Genomic DNA, 13,575 nt, shown 5'->3' with positions numbered 1-13,575 from the left:
ATAATTTTAGTCAATTTTCAAACAGTATTGAAATGTCAAGATATGTGAAGTACCAGCGGGCATATGAATATTACATACCGTATGTTCCTGTTCATTTTTGATGTTTTGAACTTACCAGATGTCAACATCTTTGTCTCTCTAAATGTTGTGTGCTTCACTAGCTAGCAAGTGGCAAAGGGGGCCAAGTGCTGTTGACACAGGCAGAGGAAGAGCGCCTGGCCGAGCTCCTGCGAGACATAGATGAAGAGGAAGAGGACGGTGATGCAGACAACGAGGTAGGCTGTCATGAGAACACTAACAGGCAACATATGACATTTGCTTCTTAAAGGCGCAGGCATTATATTACACTTCATATCACATCTTATGAGTGCCTTGTATTTGTATTTTTCTTCATTTAGCCATTTTTATGCTTGAAAGTAATTCATTTAGGCCATGGAATACATACATATTCCTTAAATGTGTATAATAATAATAATAATAAATAATAATAATAATAATTATTATAATTATAATAATTATTATAATATAATTATAATAATTATAATAATTATTATTATATAATTAGAATAATAATAGTAATTATTATTGTATAATTATAATAATATAAAAAGAATTATAACATTTTAATCATAATGATAATAATAATAATTATTACATAATAATACATACAATACATACAATTACATACAATCCTTAAATGTGTATAATAATAATAATAACGATAATAATAATATTAATTATTATTATTATTATTATTACATGCAGGAATACATGCAATTTCCTTAAATGTGTATAATAATACTAATAATAATAATTATTATTATGTAATTGTAATAATATAAGTAATTATATATTATTACATAATACATACAATACATATAATAATAATAACGATAATATTATTATTATTATTATTATTATTACATGCAGGAATACATGCAATTTCCTTAAATGTGTATAATAATTATAATTATAATTATAATTATTATTATTAATAATAATAATAATAATAATAATAATAATAATAATAATAATAATAATAATAATAATTATTATTATTATTATTATTATATAATATAATCATTATATAATTATAACAATAATAATTATTATTTAATTATAATAATATAAAAGTAATTATAAAATTGTAATAATAATGATAATAATAATTATTATTATTACCTAATAATACATACAATACATACAATTTCCTTAAATGTGTATAGTAATAATAAAACAATAATAATAATATTATTTATTATTATTATTATTATTACATGCAGGAATACATGCAATTTCCTTAAATGTGTATAATAATAATAATAATAATAATGATTATTATTATTATTATTACATAATAATACATACAATACATGCAATTTCCTTAAATATGTATAATAATAATGATAATAATAATAATTATTACTACTAACGTATTAAATGTGTACGTACATATTAACTTAATGTGTAATTATATTAACAGGCAACATATGACATTTGCAAGGTCTCTCCTGTCTGGAGATTTTTGGATGCGTAGTTTGAACGGGCGGAGATTCCATTTCACAACATCTGCTATGGACATTTTCAATTTCTAGAGATATTTTTATATTTTATGAGGAAAGCGTCGTTTCCAGTGTTGAACAGTCGCTCTCATACATGAACCAGCCAGGTCCGTTATCATGGTCAGGATCACAGCCCCCCCCCCCCCCCGACCCCCGGATATTTTAAAGTCTGCCAAGCTACTGAGATGGCCTCCAGGCAGACCATCTTCACTCCCCCCAAAAGCCGCATAGATGAACCAGATGCAGTTGACACAAAACGCCACGTTAGCGATTCTTTTCATCTTCACATTTTCACTATGATTCTGCCCATGAAACTGCCAAGCCGGAATCTTACATCAATTTTTATAACCTGAGCCTTTTATAACCGGAATTTTTAGAGCCTGAGACCCGGGACCGTCTGGACCGTCTAGGAGACCAGGGTTCAATTTGTGACTCCAAATTGTCCATAGGTATGAATGTGAGTGTGAATGGTTGTTTGTCTATATGTGCCCTGTGATTGGCTGGCCACCAGTCTAGGGAGAAGACAGCTGGGATAGGCTCCAGCACACCTGCGACCCTTGTGAGGATAAGCGGTAGAAAATGAATGAATGACTAATAATAAATATCAAGGCTGCATGGCGACCAAGTGGTTAGCGCACAGACCTCACAGCTAGGAGACCAGGGTTCAATTCCACCCTCGGCCATCTCTGTGTGGAGTTTGCATGTTCGGGGAGAACATGTGTGGGTTTTCTCCGGGTACTCCGGTTTCCTCCCACATTCCAAAAACATGCTAGGTTAATTAGCGACTCCAAATTGTCCATAGGTATGAATGTGAGTGTGAATGGTTGTTTGTCTATATGTGCCCTGTGATTGGCTGGCCACCAGTCCAGGGTGTACCCCGCCTCTCGCCTGAAGACAACTGGGATAGGCTCCAGTAGAAAATGAATGAATAATAATGGATGAAACAGGCTGCACTGTGGGCGAGTGGTTTTCACACAGGCCTCACAGCTAGAAGACCCGAGTTCAATTCCACCCTCGGCCATCTCTGTGTGGAGTTTGCATGTTCTTCCCGTGCATGCGTGGGTTTTCTCCGGTTTCCTCCCACATTCCAAAAACATGCTAGGTTAATTAGCGACTCCAAATTGTCCATAGGTATGAATGTGAGTGTGAATGGTTGTTTGTCTATATGTGCCCTGTGATTGGCTGGCCACCAGTCCAGGGTGTACCCTGCCTCTCGCCCGAAGACAGCTGGGAAAGGCTCCAGCATCCTTAGTAGTAGTATTATTATACACATTTAATAAAAATAATAATGTAATAATTTCTTTAAATGTGTATAATAATAATAATAATAATAATAATAATAATAATAATGATAATAATAATAATTATTATTAGTATTATTATACACATTTAATAAGTTAATATAAGTAATAATACTACTACTACTAATAATAATTAATTATTAGTAGTATTATTATACACATTTAATAAGTTAATATAAGTAATACTACTACTACTACTACTAATTATTATTATTATCGCATGGATACTAAATGGGAGAGTTGCATCATCAAGGGCATCAAGTGTAAAAAAAACAAGCTAAGCAAATCAGACTGGTTAGAAATATGATTCCCCTGTGGCAACCCCCCCCCGACCCCCAAAAAAAAGAAGATGCAAGAAAAAATACTTAATAATTTTCAGCTTTGTGGCGAAGATGTCAAATGCGAAACATGGGGGCATACTGAGGCGTGGCGCTTATTTCTTCTAGTGGACGTCTATACCACTCTCGATGTATTTTATGGAAAGTGACAGTTTTTAGTTTTATAGTCAGTCTATGTGACCTAACTGTTCAGATAAAACTGTTGTGTTGAGCTGAGATCCAAGTTTAGGTCTTATCGCCAGATTAGGACATTTTATTTGGGTGGTCTATGACTTATTTAACTGATGCACGTCTTCCAGGACAACATGTGGGCCTTGCCGGCGTCGACGAGCCAGGGTTACGTCCAGGCTAACGCCGACCTGGAGCGACTCAATGCCATTGACGCTGAACTCCGTGTTTTCCAACTCCCTTCACTGCAAAACTCCTTCAATGAGGTACAGTACGTATAGTTGTACTACAACAGCAGAGTCGCTGAATATATATACAGTTGTGACTTGTTTGAGTGTTAAAAAAACTGTTTATTACCTTCTAAATATGTTTTTTTTTTTACCATTATTAGAGTCACATAGAGATAAACTAGCACCCCTATAGTCACATTTACACTTGAATTACCAGTTTAAGAATGGACTCATAATGCAGTGAAATCACTTAGTATGAACAAGCAGCAAAACACATGCAGAGAACATTGACACAGGAGCTGCTGTCGGCTACTCTCTACACTGCTGACCCGCCGCTAGCACTCAGCAATCAACTGACACTAGCTTCTTAAAGGCGCAGGCACTATATTTACACTTCATATTACAATTAATAATAATAATAATAATAATAATAATAATAATAATAATAATAATAATAATAATAATAATAATACATTATTTATTTATTGAATTTATTTATTTGTTGTTAATATTATTTAATATAATGATATAATAATACTAATTATTATTAATTATAAAATAATAATAATGATAATAATAATAATATTATTACATACAGGAATACATACAATTTCCTTAAATGTGTATAATAATAATAGTTATTATTATTATTACATACAGGAACACATACAATTTCCTTAAATGTGTATAATACTACTACTACTACTACTACTAATAATAATAATAATAATAATATTATTATTTTACACATTTAAGGAAATTGTATGTATTGTATACAATTTCCTTAAATGTGTATAATAATACTATTAATAATAAATAATAATACTACTACTAATAATAAAATTATTATTATTATTATTATTATTATTTTAATTCATTATAATAATAATAATAATTATTAGTATTACGAATAATAAATAAATAATCATATTATTATTATTATCTTTATTATTATTATTATACACATTTAAGGAAATTGTATGTATTCCATTGCCTAAATTATTAAATAATAATAAAATAATAATAAAATAATAATTAAATAATAATAAAATAATAATAATAATAATAATAATAATAATAATAATAATAATAATAATAATAATAATAATAATAATAATAATAATAATAATAATAATAATAATAATAATAATGACTGAATAGGAAAAACTGCAGTTTTTGATGTTCTAATTATGAACAAATGCTTACGTAGGTTTTCCATATTTAGTTCAACATAAATGGCACACATTTTAAGCATCGTTTGCTTTTCACCGTCTGAGAAATTGATACCAAATAAGCAAGTCCCCCCCCTGTAGATAGATGGGCCTAAGATTCATGGAATCAACAGGATATAGCAAATAGACATCCGGCATATGATATAGTATCTGCAGCCTGTAATACACTGCCGTGACTTTTTCAGCATGGTTTTCTAAAAACATGCCTCCAATAAGCCAAACACGACCTTATAAAATAATCCTGAGCAGCTGTAGTACATTTGGCAAAGCAAGGCCCCTGAAAGACAAGAAGTCGTCTGAGGTCAGAGACTCCTAAGTAGATCGGAGCAGACATTTGACTCTGTTCCTCGAGGAACTCTGTGGGGAGTACTCGGGAAATCTGGGTTAAGTGGGCTTGTTGATAAAGTGATGGAAGTGCGTTACATCGGCGGTAGAGTTAAATTCTACACTAGCTTCTCTGTGTCAGGAGTCAATAGCTACCAGTAAGTATGCTGTATGGTGTCAAGACTTTGGTTCGCGTTAAGTCACGGTAAGTCGGACCCATTTCCAATGGGAGTTGAACTACAGTCAGTTGGATGCAGGATTGGGTTTCTGGTTTTTTCACACAATGTGGTCATGCTAGGCTGCACGGTGGTCGAGTGGTTAGCGTGCAGGGCTCACAACTAGTAGACCCGAGTTCAATTCCACTCTCGGGCATCTCTGTGGGGAGTTTGCATGTTCCCCACATTCCAAAAAACATGCTAGGTTAATTAGCGACTCCAAATTGTCCATAGGTATGAATGTGAGTGTGAATGGTTGTTTGTCTATATGTGCCCTGTGATTGGCTGGCCACCAGTCCAGGGTGTACCCCGCCTCTCGCCCAAAAACAGCTGGGATAGGCTCCAGCAGCCCCCGCAACCCTCGTTAGGATAAGCGGTAGAAAATTAATGAAGTAATATTTAAGGGCTGCACGGCGATCTAGTGGTTAGCGTGCAAGGCTCACAACTAGTAGACCTGAGTTCAATTCCACTCTCAGGCATCTCTGTGTGGAGTTTGCATGTTCTCCCCGTGCATGCGTGGGTTTTCTCCGGTTTCCTCCCAGGTTAATTAGCGACTCCAAATTGTCCATAGGTATGAATGTGAGTGTGAATGGTTGTTTGTCTATATGTGCCCTGTGATTGGCTGGCCACCAGTCCAGGGTGTACCCTGTACTCCTGGTCGGGGATGAGATCTTGCCCTAAGTATGTTGAGGTCTTGTGCGTTTGCGAGTGTAAGGCAAAACTCGTATTTTTGGGGTAGTGATCAAAACAAACAACTGAAATTCTGAAATACGTGTTTCGTCGGGTGGCGTTGATAAATAGTGAAAATCATTGTTATCCGGGAGAAAGTAGAATACTTTAGGCTTTGTAAAAGATACCCAGTCTTCTGAACACCATATGTTGGATTTTCCAGTCTGATCTTTACATTACCGTCACATCAAACAGTGCAGAAGTCTTGCTTCACGCCAAATGACCAGGCACTGATCTTATGTTGGCCATCATCCCAAACGTGAGCTCAGAGGGTTATCTCAGGACGTTATCCCACCGTAGTTTCGCCACATGGCATCTTTTTTTTTCCTTCGTTCTTTTTGGACCCCTTAAGAGAAAAACAGACATAAAATATTACTGAAATTCTATTGTGCATATATGAAAAAAGCAGGAATATATCGGTATATGTAGAAAAGTGAATACTAGTGTAGAAATCCTCCCCCTGAGGACTCTAAGTGGGTTTCGAATATAGGATACGGCAGGGGTCTCAAACTCAATTTACTTGGGGGCCACTGGAGCTCGGGTCTGGGCGAGACTGGGCCGCATCAGGTTTTCCAAAAAAAAAAAAAAACGCATTTATTAAAAACAGAAAAATGAATAAACTTTGCTTTGGTTTCAATTTTCTACAAGAAAAGCTCTGATAAAACATTCCACTGTTCTCAAATATCTTACTTTTTATTTTTCTACACAAAATAAGATGAAAAATAAATAAACAAATCAAGAATAAAGAAAATCAATCAGTAATAAATAAATATAATAATAACAATAAAACGGCAAATAATAAAAACTTGAGAAACCACATATAGTTGGTGGGTAGACAAATGATTTTTTTCAGATTAAAATGAACAAAGCATTATTAGAGCCCTGTAGACATGACAAAACACGACTATAGTCACATTTATACTCTTTTTATTTACAACATATTGCGCAACTGCAGGGTCTTGAGACACATGCTAACTCGCAAACTAGAGAGCTAGCGACCTAAACGGTAGCCTTCAAGTTATTTCCTTTAAACTTAATTAGCCAAAAACTTACCACTTCCACACAAATAGGGAGGATAACTATTAAGTTATTTAACCTTTAACATGAACATTAATCAAACGTAATAATTTCTTTTTCTGGGTACATGATACCATACAGCATCCATATCAAACTTGCGCGGGCTGCACTGACATTAAACTTTCATATCAAGGCGGGGGCCTCAAACTAAGTGTCCTGCGGGCCACATTTGACCCACGGGCCGCATGTTTGAGACCCCTGCCATACAGCATCCATATCAAACTTGCGCGGGCTGCACTGACATTAAACTTTCTTATCAAGGCGGGGGCCTCAAACTAAGTGTCCTGCGGGCCACATTTGGCCCGCGGGCCGCATGTTTGAGACCCCTGCCATACAGCATCCATATCAAACTTGCGAGGGCCGCACTAACATTAAACTTTCATATCCAGGCGGGGGGCCTCAAACTAAGTGTCTTGCGGGCCACATTTGGCCCGCGGGCCGCGTGTTTGAGACCCCTGAGATAAGAGGAATCTCAAAGAACCAAATCACAGAATGAGAACCAGATTATTTATTCCTGACAACAATACCTAATACAGACGTCCGGGCTTATCTGCAGTCCCTGTATGCCTACAAGTAAGCGGGTCTTATTACGGCGCAGCTGCAAAAAGCACCCTCCCTGGACCACCTTAACTGTCAGATGTCACGTTAGTCCTCTTTTTTGTGCGTGGGTGCGTGTATCCTTTATATCCAAAGTATCCTTTGTATTTGTGAAACTGTTTGTTTTTATCTTTAGCTAGCAAAATTGAGCAAATACCTTCACTAGCCTCATTTATTTATTGCGAAATCCTACGGCGTCACGTGGAAACGAGGTCTATAATGTGTGGTCTATGATGCCAAACTGTCTGCATGCCGTCAAATAAATAAGTTAAATGAACACGGCAAGAAGTAGCGTACTGAGACCGGATCATTTCGGTGTCAAGGTAAGCGAGTCAAATGCCTGATTCAGCTGAATCAGCCCCACAGCTGCATCGGCAGACCAGAGCTCATAATTAAGATCATCTTGAGTGGGTTGTTTTAAGACAATCCAGCCCTTGTTTGAGTCCCCTCCTTTATATATTATGAATGAACCTTTGGTGCAAAAAAAAAAAAAGTGATATTACTGGCCAGCTGGATGTGTCAGTTCGAATGACCTACTTTCTCCACTTTAATCATCTTGCACGATTTAAAAGAGAATCATGAAAGTCTCCATCTATCTGTCATCTGCTATGCATTAATGCTGACATGGTCATTGCAGGTATTCTCCTGGAGAAACGTAACCAAACATTGACTATTGTTGTTGAGTGATGGCGCCATTAAAAATGAAACAAAATTATTGTTTTCCAGTTATGAGTTATTAAGACTTAAAATGTTACAATGTTATTCATTCATTCATTTTCTACTGCTTTTCCTCACAAGGGTAAAGGGGGGTGCTGGAGCCTATCCCAGCTGTCTTCGGGCAAGAGGCGGGGTACACCCTGGACTGGTGGCCAGCCAATCACAGGGAGCAGTTCTTAGATGCAATTTCACTTTAACAATAACAACATTGTAGGGCGGCACGGTGGTCGAGTGGTTAGCGCTCAGACCTCACAGCTTAGGAGACGAGAGTTCAATTCCACCCTCGGCCATCTCCGTGTGGAGTTTGCATGTTCTCCCCGTGCATGTGTGGGTTTTCTCCGGGTACTCCGGTTTCCTCCCACATTCCAAAAACATGCTAGGTTAATTAGCGACTCCAAATTGTCCATAGGTATGAATGTGAGTGTGAATGGTTGTTTGTCTATATGTGCCCTGTGATTGGCTGGCGACCGGTCCAGGGTGTATCCCGGCTTTCGGCCCAAGACAGCTGGGATAGGCTCCAGCACCCCCGTGAGGATAAGCGGTAGAAAATGAATGAATGAATGATAACGACGGCGGTCGAGTGGTTAGCGCGCAGACCTCAAAAATAAAAATAAAAATAAAAATAAAAATAAAAATAAAAATAAAAATAAAAATAAAAATAAAAATAAAAATAAAAATAAAAATAAAAATAAAATAAAAATGACGGTGGTCGAGGTCTCCTAGCGCGCAGACCTCATAGCTAGGAGACCTGGGTTCAATTCCACCCTCTCGGTCCAAGACAGCTGGGATAGGCTCCAGCACCCCCACAAGGATAATCGGTAGAAAATGAATGAATGAATAATAATAGTAATAATAATAATAATGATAACGACGGTGGGCAAGTGGTTAGCGCGCAGACCTCACAGCTAGGAGACCTGGGTTCAATTCCACCCTCTCGGTCCAAGACAGCTGGGATAGGCGCCAGCACCCCTGCGAGGATAAGCGGTAGAAAATGAATGAATGAATAATAATAGTAATAATAATAATAATGATAACGACGGCGGTCGAGTGGTTAACGTGCAGACCTCACAGCTAGGAGACCTGGGTTTAATTCCATCCTCTCGGTCCAAGACAGCTGGGATAGGCTCCAGCACCCCCACAAGGATAATCGGTAGAAAATGAATGAATGAATAATAATAGTAATAATAATAATAATAATGATAACGACGGTGGGCAAGTGGTTAGCGCGCAGACCTCACAGCTAGGAGACCTGGGTTCAATTCCACCCTCTCGGATCAAGACAGCTGGGATAGGCTCCAGCACCCCTGCGAGGATAAGCGGTAGAAAATGAATGAATGAATAATAATAGTAATAATAATAATAATGATAACGACGGCGGTCGAGTGGTTAACGTGCAGACCTCACAGCTAGGAGACCTGGGTTCAATTCCATCCTCTCGGCCCAAGACAGCTGGGATAGGCTCCAGCACCCCCACGAGGATAATCGGTAGAAAATGAATGAATGAATAATAATAGTAATAATAATAATAATGATAACGACGGCGGTCGAGTGGTTAACGTGCAGACCTCACAGCTAGGAGACCTGGGTTCAATTCCATCCTCTCGGCCCAAGACAGCTGGGATAGGCTCCAGCACCCCTGCAAGGATAAGCAGCAGAAAATAAATTAAAAAAATAAAAATAAAAATAAAAATAAAAATAAAAATAAAATAAAAATAAAAATAAAAATAAAAATAAAAATAAAAATAAAAATAAAAATAAAAATAAAAATAAAAATAAAAATAAAAATATAAAAATAAAAATATAAAAATAAAAATATAAAAATAAAAATAAAAATAAAAATAAAAATAATAAAAAAATATAAAAATAAAAATAAAAATAAAAATAAAAATAAAAATAAAAATAAAAATAAAAATAAAAATAAAAATAAAAATAAAAATAAAAAAATAAAAAAATAAAAATAAAAAAATATAAAAATAAAAATATAAAAATATAAAAATAAAAATATAAAAATAAAAATATAAAAATAAAAAAATAAAAATAAAAATAAAAATAAAAATAAAAATAAAAATAAAAATAAAAATAAAAATAAAAATAAAAATAAAAATAAAAATAAAAATAAAAATAAAAATAAAAATAAAAATAAAAATAAAAAAAAATAATGAGGTACTAATTCAAATACTTAACTAATTACTAGCGCTGACTACTTTTTTAAAGTATTTTTCCCAACATGGACAATGACACAGTAAATATTCTCCGGCTGCAGATGTAGCTACCTGTAAAACTGCTTGTAAACCATGAAAAAGATGGTTGCCCGCCACACATGCACCATAAAAAGTCGATGGTTCCTCACATGGTTGCTGCAGATGCTTAAATCTCTTTCACGGTAATTCATTGCCTCTACATTGGTGGCTGTAAATCCTTAAAAGTCATCATAAAAATAAAAATGCTTTGTTTTGAGTTGACTGAGCTTCTTTGTAGAAGCGGGCGCAGGTCAGTGTTCCTAAGTGAAACCAGTCTTTGTCTGGTGAAGACAAATCAGTGTCATCAGGGGCTGTGTTGTTGCACCACAGAGGCCAAAATGTTTAATCATGGCCTGTTCTCGGGTTTGATGCCAAAGATCACCTCATACTTCGAAATGAACACTGAGTCCTCGCTCTTACATCTATTTTGAGAACTCAAAATTATGGGTCAGGCAATATCAATTCAAAGTTAGTCATTTAATGACATAACAACTAGTGTCAGCTTGTTGAGCAATCGATCCTAAAATCCAATTTTGGGTAACAGTTTGAGTTTGAAAAGCGCTATACAAATAAAATGTATTATTATTATTATTATTAGTGGCAAAAATCACAAGATGAGAAGGTGAGAAGCTCAGCATAGAACCCACTTCTCCTGGCTGGATGAGGTGGCTTGGCCTGGGCATAACTCTCTGATTTCAGAACATTTGCAATAAAAGAGACTGTTGGAACACACACACTAACATTCATACCTATGGACAATTTGGAGTCGCTAATTAACCTAGCATGTTTTTGGAATGTGGGAGGAAACCGGAGTACATGGAGAAAACCCACGCATGCCGAGTGTGGCCGAGGGTGGAATTGAACCCGGGGTCTCCGAGCTGTGAGGCCTGCATGCAAACCACTCCTCTAGAATAAAATTCATGAATTCATTCATTTTCTACTGTTTATTCTCATGAAGGTCACAGGGGTATGCTGGAGCCTATCCCAGCTGACTTCGGGCAAGAGGCGGGGCACACCCTGGGCTGGTGGCCAGCCAATCACAGGGCACATATAGACAAACAACCATTCACACTCACATTCATACCTATGGACAATTTGGAGTCGCTAATTAACCTAGCATGTTTTTGGAATGTGGGAGGAAACCGGAGTACCCGGAGAAAACCCACGCATGCCGAGTGTGGCCGAGGGTGGAATTGAACCCGGGGTCTCCGAGCTGTGAGGCCTGCATGCTAACCACATTCATACCTATGGACAATTTTATAAGACCTTGATCTGTCTTATGTTGACTTGAAACTGGACTTGAACATGGATGTTTTTTTGCATTTGGTGGAGGTTTTGCTTGGGTGAAGCCAGCTTGTTAGGTCTAGTATGAACCAAGATGTTGGCACAGTGTCAGCCACCCCATCAGAGCGTAATTAGAGGCCTGCTGGAGGTTAAGAAGGTCCAACTTCAGAAAGGGAATCATGTTTTCTCTGTCATTAGGACATATTAGCACACATGGAAAGGCGTAGTACAGACTGTATGAGGTCTTACTGTACACTCCCGATTCATGTTGGACCAAAAGTTGACTTCGAAATCTGATGCGGATGCTAGCGAGTGACCACTTTCTTCTTTTAATGACAGAGATCTCGTGTTGTCCACCACCTGTACGCCATTCACTCAATATCCAAACAAAAGCTAGATTATTTGAAAATGATCACTCTGACTGTCTAATACCTCTAATACCAGGGGTCTCAAACATGTGGCCCGCGGGCCAAATGTGGCCCGCAGGACACTAGTTTGAGGCCCCCGTCTTGATATGAAAGTTTAATGTTAATGCGGCCCTCGCAAGTTTGATATGGATGCTGTATGGTATCATGTACCCAGAAAAAATTATTACGTTTGATTAATGTTCATGTTAAAGGTTAAATAACTGTTAATAGTTATCCTCCCTATCTGTGTGGAAGTGGTAAGTTTTTGGCTATTTAAGTTTAAAGGAAATAACTTGAAGGCTACCGTTTAGGTCGCTAGCTCTCTAGTTTGCGAGTTAGCATGTGTCTCAAGACCCTGCAGTTGCGCAATATGTTGTAAATAAAAAGAGTATAAATGTGACTATAGTCGTGTTTTGTCATGTCTACAAGGCTCTAATAATGCTTTGTTCATTTTAATCTGAAAAAAATAATTTGTCTACCCACCAACTATATGTGGTTTCTTAAGTTTTTATTATTTGTCATTTTATTATTATTATTATATTTATTTATTTATTACTGATTGATTGATTTTCTTTATTCTTGATTTGTTTATTTATTTTTCATCTTATTTTGTGTAGAAAAATAAAAAGTAAGATATTTGAGAACAGTGGAATGTTTTATCAGAGCTTTTCTTGTAGAAAATCGAAACCAAAGCAAAATTTATTCATTTTTCTGTTTTTAATAAATGCGTTTTTTTTTGTTTTTTTTAGAAAACCTGATGCGACCCAGTCTCACCCAGACCCTAGCTCCAGTGGCCCCTAAGTAAATTGAGTTGGGTTACATTTGGGTTATTTCTAAACCAATCATTTTTTTGTGTGACAACACATCTGGTTCACCAAAAAAAAAAAAAAAATTACATATTTTTATATTTTTACCATTCGTCGGTGCTTCCTGAACGCAACACTCCCTGTGAAAAGCAGGTATCCACTGTACTGCTAAGTGTATTATTTTTACATTTCAGGTGGTTAAACTATCTTTTCTGATCCCTCTAGACCCCTCGTTTCTATTTGGTTGAAAGAAATATTCCAAGTTGCTAAAATACTTCATGCTAAGCAGAATTTCTTCCAGTATTTTAGGATTTATGCGCATAGTAGATGGAAGTTGATTGCACATGA

The 13,575-nt window shown here is 36.2% G+C and overlaps 2 protein-coding genes across 2 annotated transcripts in view; one reads left to right on the top strand and one right to left on the bottom strand.

Moving 5' to 3' along the window:
* Positions 1–13,575, bottom strand: part of LOC131140537 (sushi domain-containing protein 4-like) — a 50,171-nt gene that overhangs the window by 15,444 nt on the left and 21,152 nt on the right. Inside the window, exon 3 of the mRNA XM_078796106.1 lies at positions 6,280–6,445. The gene's annotated coding sequence lies outside the window, so the exon portion shown is untranslated. The remainder of the gene's footprint in view (positions 1–6,279; positions 6,446–13,575) is intronic.
* fsip1 (fibrous sheath interacting protein 1) overlaps positions 1–13,575 on the top strand; it is a 37,934-nt gene that overhangs the window by 3,546 nt on the left and 20,813 nt on the right. Inside the window, exons 7-8 of the mRNA XM_078796108.1 lie at positions 162–275; positions 3,501–3,635. Of these exons, the coding sequence (XP_078652234.1) occupies positions 162–275; positions 3,501–3,635 (249 nt within the window). The remainder of the gene's footprint in view (positions 1–161; positions 276–3,500; positions 3,636–13,575) is intronic.

The sequence above is a fragment of the Doryrhamphus excisus genome, linkage group LG14 (genome assembly GCF_037039965.1).
Source record: "Doryrhamphus excisus strain RoL-2023G ecotype Guam linkage group LG14, RoL_Dexc_Guam_v1.1, whole genome shotgun sequence".
In the NCBI taxonomy this organism is placed as follows: Eukaryota; Metazoa; Chordata; class Actinopteri; order Syngnathiformes; family Syngnathidae; genus Doryrhamphus; species Doryrhamphus excisus.
Note: the sequence above shows the minus strand (reverse complement) of the source record. Positions and strands in the feature narration are given on the sequence as shown.